General features: G+C 37.1%; 1 protein-coding gene across 1 annotated transcript; it reads left to right on the top strand.

The window, feature by feature from the left end:
- Nucleotides 1-3,177: 3,177 nt before the first annotated feature.
- Nucleotides 3,178-10,551, top strand: LOC142521830 (uncharacterized). The gene is made up of 8 exons (XM_075625006.1): nucleotides 3,178-3,913; nucleotides 4,022-4,455; nucleotides 4,507-4,585; nucleotides 5,194-5,282; nucleotides 5,421-5,743; nucleotides 5,963-6,207; nucleotides 6,822-6,958; nucleotides 10,336-10,551. The coding sequence occupies exons 1-8, from the start codon at nucleotides 3,178-3,180 to the stop codon at nucleotides 10,549-10,551; spliced, it is 2,259 nt and encodes a 752-aa protein (XP_075481121.1).
- Nucleotides 10,552-12,601: the final 2,050 nt, after the last annotated feature.

Raw genomic sequence — 12,601 nt, 5'->3', positions numbered from 1 at the left:
CCTATAGTATGAAGCAATTTAAACAAGGGATATCAATTTGACGGTTTTTAAAATTTTGGCATGATGTCCCTACATTTTTGTAAAAGCCAAACTCAAGCAACAATATCTATACATACATATAATCATACTCAAACATACACTATATCGTTATACATATAATCATAAACGTCGTGAAACTTGTTTCAAACCCTTCCCTGACATACAATCCACTATAATACATATGTGGAAGCTATACAATAAGGCGTCCAGGTTCTTGTCGAGGTAAGGCACGTCACAAGCATCCATTGGCAAACCGGCATCCTATGTATCTTCATTACGTGATCCTGTAATACATGAGCTATGTGAGTTTATAAAACTCAATAAGTTGGCACTTATACGTATCAATATGCATAGAAAGAACGTACATATCAAGTCGTGATCAACAATGAATCTTTAAAAAATGTCATATCATACCATATATTAATGTTCATTTTTGTACTTGAGCCTCATTAGTTGACATGTACTATTGTTTTTGCTTTATTATATAGCTACTACTGTGTTGGACGTCAGGGAGCACCTTTGACAACCCCAAGCCCCATGAATATATATTGACCAATAGGTTTGGTGGACCTAAAATCACCAATGATGTCAACAAGCTCTATATCATATAAAAATCAGTCATTTTCTTTTCATGTTAATGACATAGCACATATATTCAATATTCATGAGTTTCTTACATATTTAATACATAACAATGGAATATGGTGCTATGTTTTCATCAATAAACATACTAACAATGTACATATATCAATAAACAATGGGAAGCATTTGAAAATCATAATATTACTCATGTATTACTTAAGGAACATGCCAATTTACAGTCCAAGCGTACGAATACTGCGTTGAGACGATGTTTCTCACTCCTATACTGTCAAATATATCAATAATTAAGTTACTATGTCTATACTAGGTGAAACAACCTTTAAAGAGTCTAATACTTACCACCTTAGGAGGCTATTGTGATGAAGAACTAATTACTAGCTTCAAAATGATTTTCTATGCATGGTGGCGCTCGGGCGGTCATTTTCTACCGCTTGGGCGTGAAACATTCTACCTAAAATTGTAATAGCCGATTGTTCATTTCTTTATTATGAATTACGATATTTTATGGTGATGGTTTATGGCTTTACGTTATGGTATGAATGGTAATGAATGTTATAGAATGGAATAGATAATGGATGGGTAGAATAGAAGGTTGAATTTGAGCTAAATAGGTAATGGAAGTGCAGAAACGGTATGAAAAATGTGGCAGTAGTTGTGGTTTTTAGCATAATGTTTTGTATATTTATCCAATTGATGTGAGGCCACTTGCATTAGAAAGAAAAGACATAAGGCTATAACTTTCATGTTTTGAGTTTTGTTCAAATCATTAGGGAAGACGAGACAAAAGTGGCCCGAAGTGTGTCGTGTGTATCGTCGTTACTGCATTGACACATGTTGGGAGATTGAGCACAACTCTTTACTCAGACCTCCAAATGACATGAGGCCAATTGGAGATGCAAGCCAAGACATAGGACTACAACTTTCATGTTGATCACTTTTGCAAATTCGGACATTAAAAATGCGTTTTTGGCAGAATTCTGCGTGCCATCCCGCAGGATCCGGCGCCGTGGCGCACCGGTTGCTGAATTTTTGGTGTTGGGCAGCACGAGGAGCGCGGGTGTGCCGGATCTCGCGCCACCGTGCCCATCACATTTTAAAAAACGTGTTTTGAGGTTTGGATGGCATATATTAGATTGGGGAATGATTTTTGTATCATTTTCTTCTCTTCCCATTTCTCTCCATCGGTTAGAAGCCAGGGTTCTTCCATTTTTCTTCTTTCCCTCCTATCATCTCTTGATTTATTCCTTCAATCCAAATTGGTATCTTCATCTACGCTAAGAGAAGGATCAAGGTAAATTATTACTTTGTCTTGTTCTTGGATTCCTTGAGTTGTAAATTTGTATTGGTAAGTTTTCGACTTACGGGGGATTGAAAGCTTTAGAAAATGATATTAATGGATTCTATTATGGTTTGATCTTGTAGAATCATCACCAAGTGCCAAGTCTAGTGTATCTCTATTTGGTTGTGAGTAGATTCTTCCTTTGAATGCATCTCATGAGCTATGTATATGATAAATGAAGATTCCATTGATTTTAGCTCTTTTAAATCATTGATTACGTATATTGTATGTATTGATATATTAAAAAGAAATGAAATTGAAGCCAAGGGCAATGTAAATGAGCTAACTCTTTAGCACGCATGCCACGTGTTTGATAAAATGATTCAATGAATGTTTTCATGGCTTGATGGTTATATGGTATTGTGGTGTTACCTATGGTAATTCTAAACCCACGTGAAGGAAGTTGATCAACATAATGACATGTACTGTGACTGATTTTGACTGAGACGTACATGTATACCATCGATAGATGACCTATCAATGCCATACGAATGAAAAGAAATGAATTGTTCTATGGAATGCCATCTTATAATTGTTATATACGCATTTTATTGACTGATGGCATATTACGGTTAAGAAATGATACGGATTCCTTCTTTACACTATGGTATATGTACTTGTTATTTAAAGATCTACTTGCTGAGTTTTTATAACTCATTTCAGTTATGTTCATGAGATGCAGATGCAGATGTAGGTAACCGAGATTGATACGGCGGGGTGTCGAGATGGAAGAAGGAAATGTGCCAAGCTTGGAGGAAGGATTATTGATTATTTTGTCTATGGATGATTAAGAAAATATTTTGTTTTGAAATGGTTGTATTTGGTTAATATCTTTTGTTGTAGCACATGTGATACTGTGGGAATTTGTATGTTGTATTTGTTTTATTGCTTGAGACAGTTGGTGAGTTCCTTTTTACGGGGAAACTCTGCCAAAATTTTTGAAGCACATACTTTCCTCCAAGTCTATTTTTACAGCTTTCACATTATAAATTTTATTTTTTTTAAACGGGTCAGGGTGTCACATTTCCTCATCACGAGTTGTTGATGAGTTTAGTAAATTGTTCAAGGAGCAAGCCAAAGTTCATGGAGAACAGATCCAAGAGTTATTGAGATTGTAGAACCCAGTACAAGGGAGAGATAGAGGTCTTGTGAGACAGGAGCCCAGTTCAGAGAGAGCGTATGACAGATTTAAAAGAATGAATCCACCTAAGTTCGTGGGAAGTGCGGACCCTCTTGTAGCTATGGAATGGGTTAAAGCTATTGAAGCAATCTTTGATTACCTGCGCTTTGAGGATAATGATCGAGTTAGTTGTGCAGTGTTTCTTCTGACCAAGACTGCACGCATTTGGTGGGAGGCCACAAAGGTAACTGTCAACGTTCAAACCCTCCAATGGAATGAGTTTAAGGAGCTATTTTATGACAAATATTTCTCCACGGATGTCAAGACTAGGAAAGTGAAGGAGTTCTTGGAACTAAAGCAGGGCAACTTGAATGTAAATGATTATATATTGAAGTTCGAAGAAGGATATCTGTTCGTTCCTTTTATTGCTTCGAATGACAAAGATCGAGGGAAACACTTCATGAGAGGCTTGAGAGCCGAGATCAGGAGGGATGTCAGAATGTCTAAGGCCGCAACGTACAAAGAGATCGTGGAGAAAGCTCTTTTAGCAGAACAGGACAAGAAAGAGATTAAGAAGGAAAGGCAATTGAGAAGACAGAGCTTTAATCAAAAGAGCCAAGCTTTGAGTCAAAGTTTGAAAGGGGGATACAAAGGAAAAGGAAAAGAAGAACATCGAGGTAAAGCTCCTATGGTTCAGTTTGAGATGAATAGACCTTTATGTCCCAAATGCAGCAAGCCACGCAAGGGTGAATGCTTTGTAGGAAACAACAAATGTTACATATGTGGAGGTGCAGGTCACATTGCCATCAACTGTACCCAATCTTCAGGTCGAGGATGAGTCCAAGGACGCATTTTCTCTTTGACCAAGGAGGGTGTTAATCCGGATACGTCAACTATATCATGTAATATTCTAATTTCAGGCAAAGTAGCTCTTACTTTAATTGATACTGGAGCTACGCATTCTTTTATGTCTGAAATTTTCATGAGATCATTGGGGATTGCACCTATATTTGAAACTATCCAGTATAATATTGTGCTTCCTTCGGGTGATGTGATTTGTCCAACGAGTGTGATTAAGGCTTGTCCTGTCCAAGTGAACGAGGAAACATTCTTTGCTGATTTGATCGTGATTCCTATGATAGAGTTTGATGTGATTTTGGATATGGATTGGCTATCATTGTATCATGCAATAATAGATTGTGTTGAAAAGACGGTGCGATTTCCGACAGAAGAAGGTGACAGCAGGGTCTTCAAGCATTCAGGTACTTCGCTTGACACTTCTTTTATTTCTTGCTTGAAAGTGAATAAGATGTTGGTTAAGGGCTGTCAGGGATTTATGGCGTCAGTCATGGATGTGAGTAAGGAATATAAGGTGGATGTGAATGATATTGAAATTGTTCGATAGTATTCGGATGTCTTTGCCGATGATGTGCCGGGGTTGCCACCCGATAGAGAAGTCGAGTTTATCATTGATGTAGTACCTGGTACTGGTCCTATTCTAAAGCCCCTTATCGAATGGCACCGACTGAAATGAAAGAATTAAAGAACCAATTGCAAGAACTGTTAGATAAGGGCTTTATTAGACCGAGTTCTTCACCATGGGGGGCACCAGTGTTGTTTGTGAAAAAGAAAGATGGGTCACTACGATTGTGTATTGACTACCGAGAGATCAACAAAGTTACAATTACGAATAGGTACTCTTTACCACTAATTGATGATCTTTTTGATCAATTACAAGGGGCAACAGTATTTTCCAAGATTGATCTGCGATCGGGATATCACCAATTGAAGGTGAAAGAAGATAACATACCTAAGACTGCTTTTCGAACTAGGTAAGGTCACTATGAATTTCTGGTAATGTGTTTCGGGTTAACAAATGCGCCGTCAGTTTTTATGGATCTTGTGAATCGAGTCTTCAAGCCTTATCTGGACAGTTTCGTCATTGTATTTATTGATGACATTCTGGTTTATTTGAAGACTAGAGAACTTCATCGAGAACATTTGAGAACTGTGTTGCAGCAATTGAGGGATAACCAGTTATATGCCAAGTTAAAGAAGTGCGAGTTCTAGTTGGACTAAGTGACTTTCCTAGGCCATATTGTTTCTAAAAATGGAATTACCGTGGATCCAACAAAGATAGAAGCAGTGAAGAAATGGCTTATTCCTACGACAGTTTCTGAGGTACGAAGTTTTATTGGTTTGGCAGGTTACTATCGTCGTTTTATAGCTGATTTCTCAAAGATAGCTCTGCCATTAACCACATTGACAAGAAAGACAGTTAAATTTGAATGAACAAATGCGTGTCAACAAAGTCTTCAGGAGTTGAAGGATAAATTGACATCGGCTCCAGTGTTGTCACTTCCTGAAGGAGTTGAAGACTTTGTAGTGTTCACTGATGCTTCTAAGAAAGGACTTGGTGTTGTATTGATGCAGCATGGTAAGGTAATTGCTTATGCTTCTCGTCAGCTAAAGGATTATGAAAAGAATTATCCGACTCACGATCTTGAGTTGGCAGCTGTGGTGTTCGCTTTGAAGATCTGGCGACATTATTTGTATGGGGTGAAGTGTGAGATTTTCTCAGATCATAAAAGCCTTAAATATCTGTTTACTCGGAAGGAATTGAACATGCGTCAGAGGAGATGGTTGGAACTTGTTAAGGATTATGATTGCACTATTAGTTACCACCCTGGGAAGGCGAATGTAGTGGCAGACGCATTGAGTCGGAAGTCAGCAGTTATGTTGAGTTCTATGATTCAAAAACCTTTATTGTTAGACTTGAAAAGGAATGAAATCGCTTTGGTCGAGAAATGTACGATAGATTGACTTTCAGCTTTGGTGATTCGACCTACTTTGAATGACAGGATTAAAGATAGACAACAGAATGATAAGAAATTGCTGGAAATGAAATCTAAGGCTGAACTTAAAGGAAATTTTGAGTTTGGTTTAAACAGTGATGCGTTGATGACCTTCAGAGGTCGAATTTGTGTTCCTACTAGCGATAATATTCGACGAGATGTTTTGATTGAGGCGCATAACACACCATATTCGATACATCCAGGTAATACCAAGATGTATCAAGACCTTCGTCGACTTTTCTGGTGGCCAGGTATGAAGAAGGATATTGCGTTGTATATTTTTGAATGCCTAACATGTCAGCAGGTTAAGAGTGAGCACCAAAGACCTGCAGGATTGTTGCAGTCATTGCCGAACCTCAGTGGAAATGGGAACACATCACAATGGACTTTGTTGTCGGACTTCCAAGGACGCAGAAAGGTTTTAATTCAATTTGGGTCATTGTTGATCGTTTAACCAAGTCATCACATTTTCCTTCCTGTCAAGACAACTTATTCGATGAATCAATATGCTGAGGCTTATGTTCAAAAGATTGTTAGACTTCATGGGATACCAGTGTCGATTGTTTCTGATCGTGATCCAAGATTTACATCTGAATTCTGGAAAAGTTTGCATTGAGCTTTAGGTACAAAGTTGGCCTTCAGCACAGCTTATCATCCTCAGAGTGACGGACAATCAGAACGAGTTATTCAGATTCTTGAGGACATGTTAAGAGCCTGCATTATTGATTTTCCTGGAATTTGGGATTTGAAGCTGCCTCTTGTGGAATTCACATATAATAACAGCTATCAGTCCTCGATTGGCATGGCACCCTATGAAGCTTTGTATGGGACAAAGTGTCGATCACCTTTTTTTGGGATGAAGTAGGTGAAAGAAAAATGTTGGGACCAGAGTTGGTTCAAAAAATGGTTGATGTTGTAGCATTGATCCGAGAAAGAATGAAAACTGCTCAGTCTCGACAGAAAAGCTATGAAGATGTTCGAAGAAGGCCTTTGGCATTCGAGGTAGGTGATCACGTGTTTGTTAAGATAGCTCCTCTCAAGAGAGTTATGAGATTTGGGAAGAAAGGAAAATTGAGTCCTCGTTTTATTGGACCTTCCGAGATTCTAGACAGAATTGGCGAGCGAGCTTATCGATTGGCTTTGCCTCCGGACTTGGATAAAGTACATAATATATTTCATGTTTCAATGCTTCGTAAATATGTGTCAAATCCAATTCATGTACTTCGTCACGAACCACTAGACTTAATGCCAAATTTGAGTTATCATGAACGGCCGGTACAAATATTGGATCGAAGGGTTAAAGTGCTTAGAAACAAAGAAATTGGGATCGTGAAGGTATTATGGAGTAATCATGCCATCGAAGAAGCAACATGGGAACCTGAGGAAGAGATGAAGCAACGTTATCCTGACTTGTTTACGTCGTGAGGTAAATTTCGGGGACGAAATTTTTATAAGAGGAGGAGAATTGTAATAGCCGATCGTTCATTTCTTTATTATGAATTACGGTATTTTATGGTGATGGTTTATGGCTTTACGTTATGGTATGAATAGTAATGAATGTTATAGAATGGAATAGATAATGGATGGGTAGAATAGAAGGTTGAATTTGAGCTAAATAGGTAATGGAAGTGCAGAAACGGTATGAAAAATGTGGCAGTAGTTGTGGTTTTTAGCATAATGTTTTGTATATTTATCCAATTGATGTGAGGCCACTTCCATTAGAAAGAAAAGACATAAGGCTATAACTTTCATGTTTTGAGTTTTGTTCAAATCATTAGAGAAGACGAGACAAAAGTGGCCCGAAGTTTGTCGTGTGTATCGTCGTTCCTGCATTGACACATGTTGGGAGATTGAGCACAACTCTTTACTCAGACCTCCAAATGACATGAGGTCAATTGGAGATGCAAGCCAAGACATGGGGCTACAACTTTCTTGTTCATCAATTTTGCAAATTCGGACACTAAAAATGCATTTTTGGTAGAATTACGCGCGCCATTGCCCAGGATCCGGCGCCGTGGCGCGCCGGTTGCTGAATTTTTTGGTGTTGGGCATTATGTGGCGCGTGGGTGCGCCGGATCCCGCGCCACCGCGCCCAGCACATGTTAAAAGGCGTGTTTTGAGGTTTGGATGGCATATATTAGATTGGGGAATGATTTTTGTATCATTTTCTTCTCTTCCCATTTCTCTCCATCGGTTAGAAGCTAGGGTTCTTCCATTTTTCTTCTTTCTCTCCTATCATCTCTTGATTTATTCCTTCAATCCAAATTGGTATCTTCATCTACGCTAAGAAAGGATCAAGGTAAGTTATTACTTTGTCTTGTTCTTGGATTCTTTGAGTTGTAAATTTGTATTGGTAAGTTTTCGACTTACGGGGGATTGAAAGCTTTAGAAAATGATATTAATGGATTCTATTATGGTTTGATCTTGTAGAATCATCACCAAGTGCCAAGTCTAGTATATCTCTATTTGGTTGTAAGTAGATTCTTCCTTTGAATGCATCACATAAGCTATGTATATGATAAATGAAGATTTCATTGATTTTAGCTCCTTTAAATCATTGATTACGTATATTGTATGTATTGATATATTGAAAAGAAATGAAATTGAAGCTAAGAGCAAAGTAAATGAGCTAACTCTTTAGCACGCACGCCAAATGTTTGATAAAATGATTCAATGAATGTTTTCATGGCTTGATGGTTATATGGTATTGTGGTGTTACCTATGGTAATTCTAAATCCACGTGACAGAAGTTGATCAACATAATGACATGTACTGTGACTGATTTTGACTGAGACGTACATGTATATCATCGACAGATGACCTATCAATGCCATACGAATGAAAAGAAATGAATTGTTCTTTGGAATGCCATCTTATAATTGTTATATACGCATTTTATTGACTGATGGCATATTACGGTTAAAAAATGCTACGGATTCCTTCTTTACACTATGGTATATGTACTTGTTATTTAAAGATCTACTTGCTGAGTTTTTATAACTCATTTCAGTTATGTTCATGAGATGCAGATGCAGATGTAGGTAACCGAGATTGATACGGCGGAGTGTCGAGATGGAAGAAGGAAATGTGCCAAGCTTGGAGGAAGGGTTATTGATTATTTTGTCTATGGATGATTAAGAAAGTATTTTGTTTTGAAATGGTTGTAGTTGGTTAATATCTTTTGTTGTAGTACATGTGATACTATGGGAATTTGTATGTTGTATTGGTTTTATTGCTTGAGACAGTTGGTGAGTTCCTTTTTACGGGGAAACTCTGCCAAAATTTTTGAAGCACATACTTTCCTCCAAGTCTATTTTTAAAGCTTTCGCATTATAGATTTTATTTTTTTTTAAACGGGTCAGGGTGTCACATAAATTCTGACTTGTAATGCAACGACGCTCAAGCGGTAGTTTTCTACAGCTCAGGCGCGGAACTCTCTAGAAAAATATTGAATTTGTAGCATTGAGGCGCTCGGGCGGTAATATCTTACCCCTCGGTAATATCTTCGGGGAGCTTTTGGCTTGTCTTCCTCAATAATTTGAACAAAGCCCAAAACATGAAAGTTGTAACCTTATATCTTAGCTTTCTAAAGGTTGTGGTCTCACACAATTTGGATCAATATCCAAATCATTATGCCAAACCCCGTAAAAACTATCATATTTTCATATCATTTCCTACCAACTTCCATTACACTACTTTTACTTACACATCTTAGTATCACTATTTAAACACATATTCATTCTCAATACACTATTGACAATCTAGAAATCATATTCAATCTCAATATCAGTATCTCAATCAACATGTAAAACACAATGAGCTAAATAACTACCTAATAAATGACATAAACACATTATTATCATTTGTACAAGTAACCGAGCAATACAATTGAGCTTGGCTTTCCTGCGGAACCAATCTGAACCGTTGTGAACGGTTGAATTTGGCCTACGTTTAAGCCACGATCGGTTGGATTTAACATTCTCAAATTTGACATATCCTATACCATGTCGCCTTCCATTGTTCTCAAGTCTTACGTTCTGATTGCTTTGGACTTTAGGCTCGTTATGTTCATGTTCCGTACTAGATCTGACAAATTTAGTTGATTTTAAACTGTCTTTTCTAGCATCGGTTGAGTTTTTGCTTCAGGGATGTTGCACTCATTGATGCTGTAACCTAGCCCGGTTCTGTCTCCGACCGATTTTTCCATCTCATGCATCCTTTCAAGAGAAGCAGAAGACTTGCTCCATGTGTCGATTGTGTTCATCAATTTTTTATTTTATTTTAACGTGGCATGGAACAATCTATGCAGGTCCTCATGCTCAGCCGCTAACAAACTTATTTTCACTTATAAACCGTTAACCTCTTTTTGCTGGGTGCAGTTTGAGAGTGTTAACTTGTTTTTTAAGTCCTGTTTTTCTACTTTAGCTTCATTGAATTACCGCGATAGTCCCATAAACTCATTCATCATGTCGTGTAGTGCTGTGACAAGGTCTTCTCATGTAAATTCAATAGAGTTGAAGTTAAAAATCATTTCATCCGTGGATTCTGAGTCTTCATCAGCCATGACATATTTTACTGCCTCATTGTCGCTTTAACTCGTAGATACCTCGAAGATGGACCTTTCTGAATCTGGGTCGGCCCACTTGCTTTTATCTTCTTCTGCAATAAAAACTCGTTGGTTTTTCTTTTTGGTGAACTTTTTGTCATCTTTGGAGTGTCTCCTATCAACCGGTCTCTTTTCATCTTTCTTCGGCCTGTTGCACTCTGCAATAAAAATTTCCCTTCTTTCCACAATTAAAGCAAGTTTGACCATCATCTGTATGATCCTTTTGAAATAAGGTTTAACCATCTGAGATTGATTTTTATGCAAAAATTTACTAAACTTCTTGACAAATAGGGACATTTGCTCAGTTGCTCAGCCAATTTTTTACTTGTGGACTCTTCGAATGGAAGAGTCACTGCGGTAGCTGCCAGAGCCTTTGTTTGAGAAGTGGATGGTTCTACTTCAGTTCGTATTCCAAGCTCGAACCCGTACTCTTTAAGATCGGCAAAGAGATCGTGGAGCTCCAGCTTGTTCAGATCTTTAGATTCTCGCACCACTATTGTCTTCATGTCCCATTCTCTGGGAAGAGCTCTCGTTACCTTCAAGGCAATTTTACGGTTAAAGCATTCTTTTCTAGTGAACTAAGTTCAATAATAATAGCACTAAACCATTCATCAAATTTTGCGAGGGTTTCTCCTGGCTTCATCTTTGCATTGTCAAATTTCTGGATTGCGACTTTTAGTTTGTTTTCTTTGGTCTAGTCGTTGCCCTCACACAGTTGTGTGAGTTTTTCCCATATCTCCTTTGCTGTGGAGAAATTTTTAATCTTGGCAAACATGTTCTTATCTAGGGTTTTATAAAGAATGTATTTTGCGAAATTGTCAAGATTCTCCTTCTTCTTGTCCTCAGCTGTCCATTCGGATCGATGCTTTTCCACCATTTGGGGAACACCTTCAGTTGTAACCACAACTGGATTGACTTTCAAGATCTTCATAGACCCGTCAATGATGACATACCACATGTCATAGTCCTGGGCTGTTAAATGTGCCTGCATACGAATCTTCTAGTCATCATAGTCTTTGTAACGACCCGAAAATCAGACTATGTATAAGCCATGCATAATTATTACTATTTAAATTTAAAAATGATTTAGTTTATGTACTTTTCATTATTCAAACTCAGTTTTAATACGTTGGATTATACCCGAGGACCTCATGATTTAGTTTATGCACTTTTCATTATTCAAACTCAGTTTTAATACGTTAGATTATTTTTAAGTTGATGTTTACGTTTAATTATTTTTAAATTGTTGGTTGAAAACAATATTTGCTTCCGCTGTTATTTTAAAATTAAAATTATTTACATGTTTACTTTAATTAAATGGGACAAGATAATTATTTATTTAGAAAATTTTTAATAATTCCGCAAAATTACGAATACGAAATACGGGCCTTGACAGTTGGTATCAGAGCCTATGATCTTGTAAAGGGTTGTACTACTACTGCTCTCGAGAAGCTCATGAAGTCACGTCTTCGGTCTGTAAGTTTTACATTTACGCATTTTATTTAAAGCATGAATTATTTTAACAGCATGTTTTCATGAAATACTTTTGCGTTTAGATTTTAATTGTTCAGTGTTTATTTAAATTAAAAATATAAATTATGGAATTATGCATGTTGGGTACGTTTGGAATTGGATATGTCTAAGAGTTCGAATATCAGGTTTTAGAAGAGGTTGAAAATGATTTGACTATATTAATTTTTAGGTCAATAGTGTTGATGTCCTCCTTATGGGTCATAAGTTAATCTTGAAAATTATGAATGCTTTTGGGACTTGTAGAAATTCTAAGAAATTATTGATGGTTCTTGGTTGCTAGTCGAGTAAATTTTTGAGGATTTCATATAAGTAATAACGATTCGAATACTACGACAATCTTTAGGATTATAAATGTACAATTTGAGGATTTTAAGTATCTATGGAAATGTAAGATTAATTATGAAAATTTATTTAGGATACATGCTCTACCTAGTTAGATTTAAGGATGGAATTGCATGAATTGAGAATTTTAGGGACCTAATTTTAATAACTAATAATTTGAGGAC

This window comes from Primulina tabacum, chromosome 13, assembly GCF_025594145.1.
Source record: "Primulina tabacum isolate GXHZ01 chromosome 13, ASM2559414v2, whole genome shotgun sequence".
Taxonomy (NCBI): Eukaryota; Viridiplantae; Streptophyta; class Magnoliopsida; order Lamiales; family Gesneriaceae; genus Primulina; species Primulina tabacum.
This window is presented reverse-complemented; position numbering and strand designations above follow the sequence as displayed.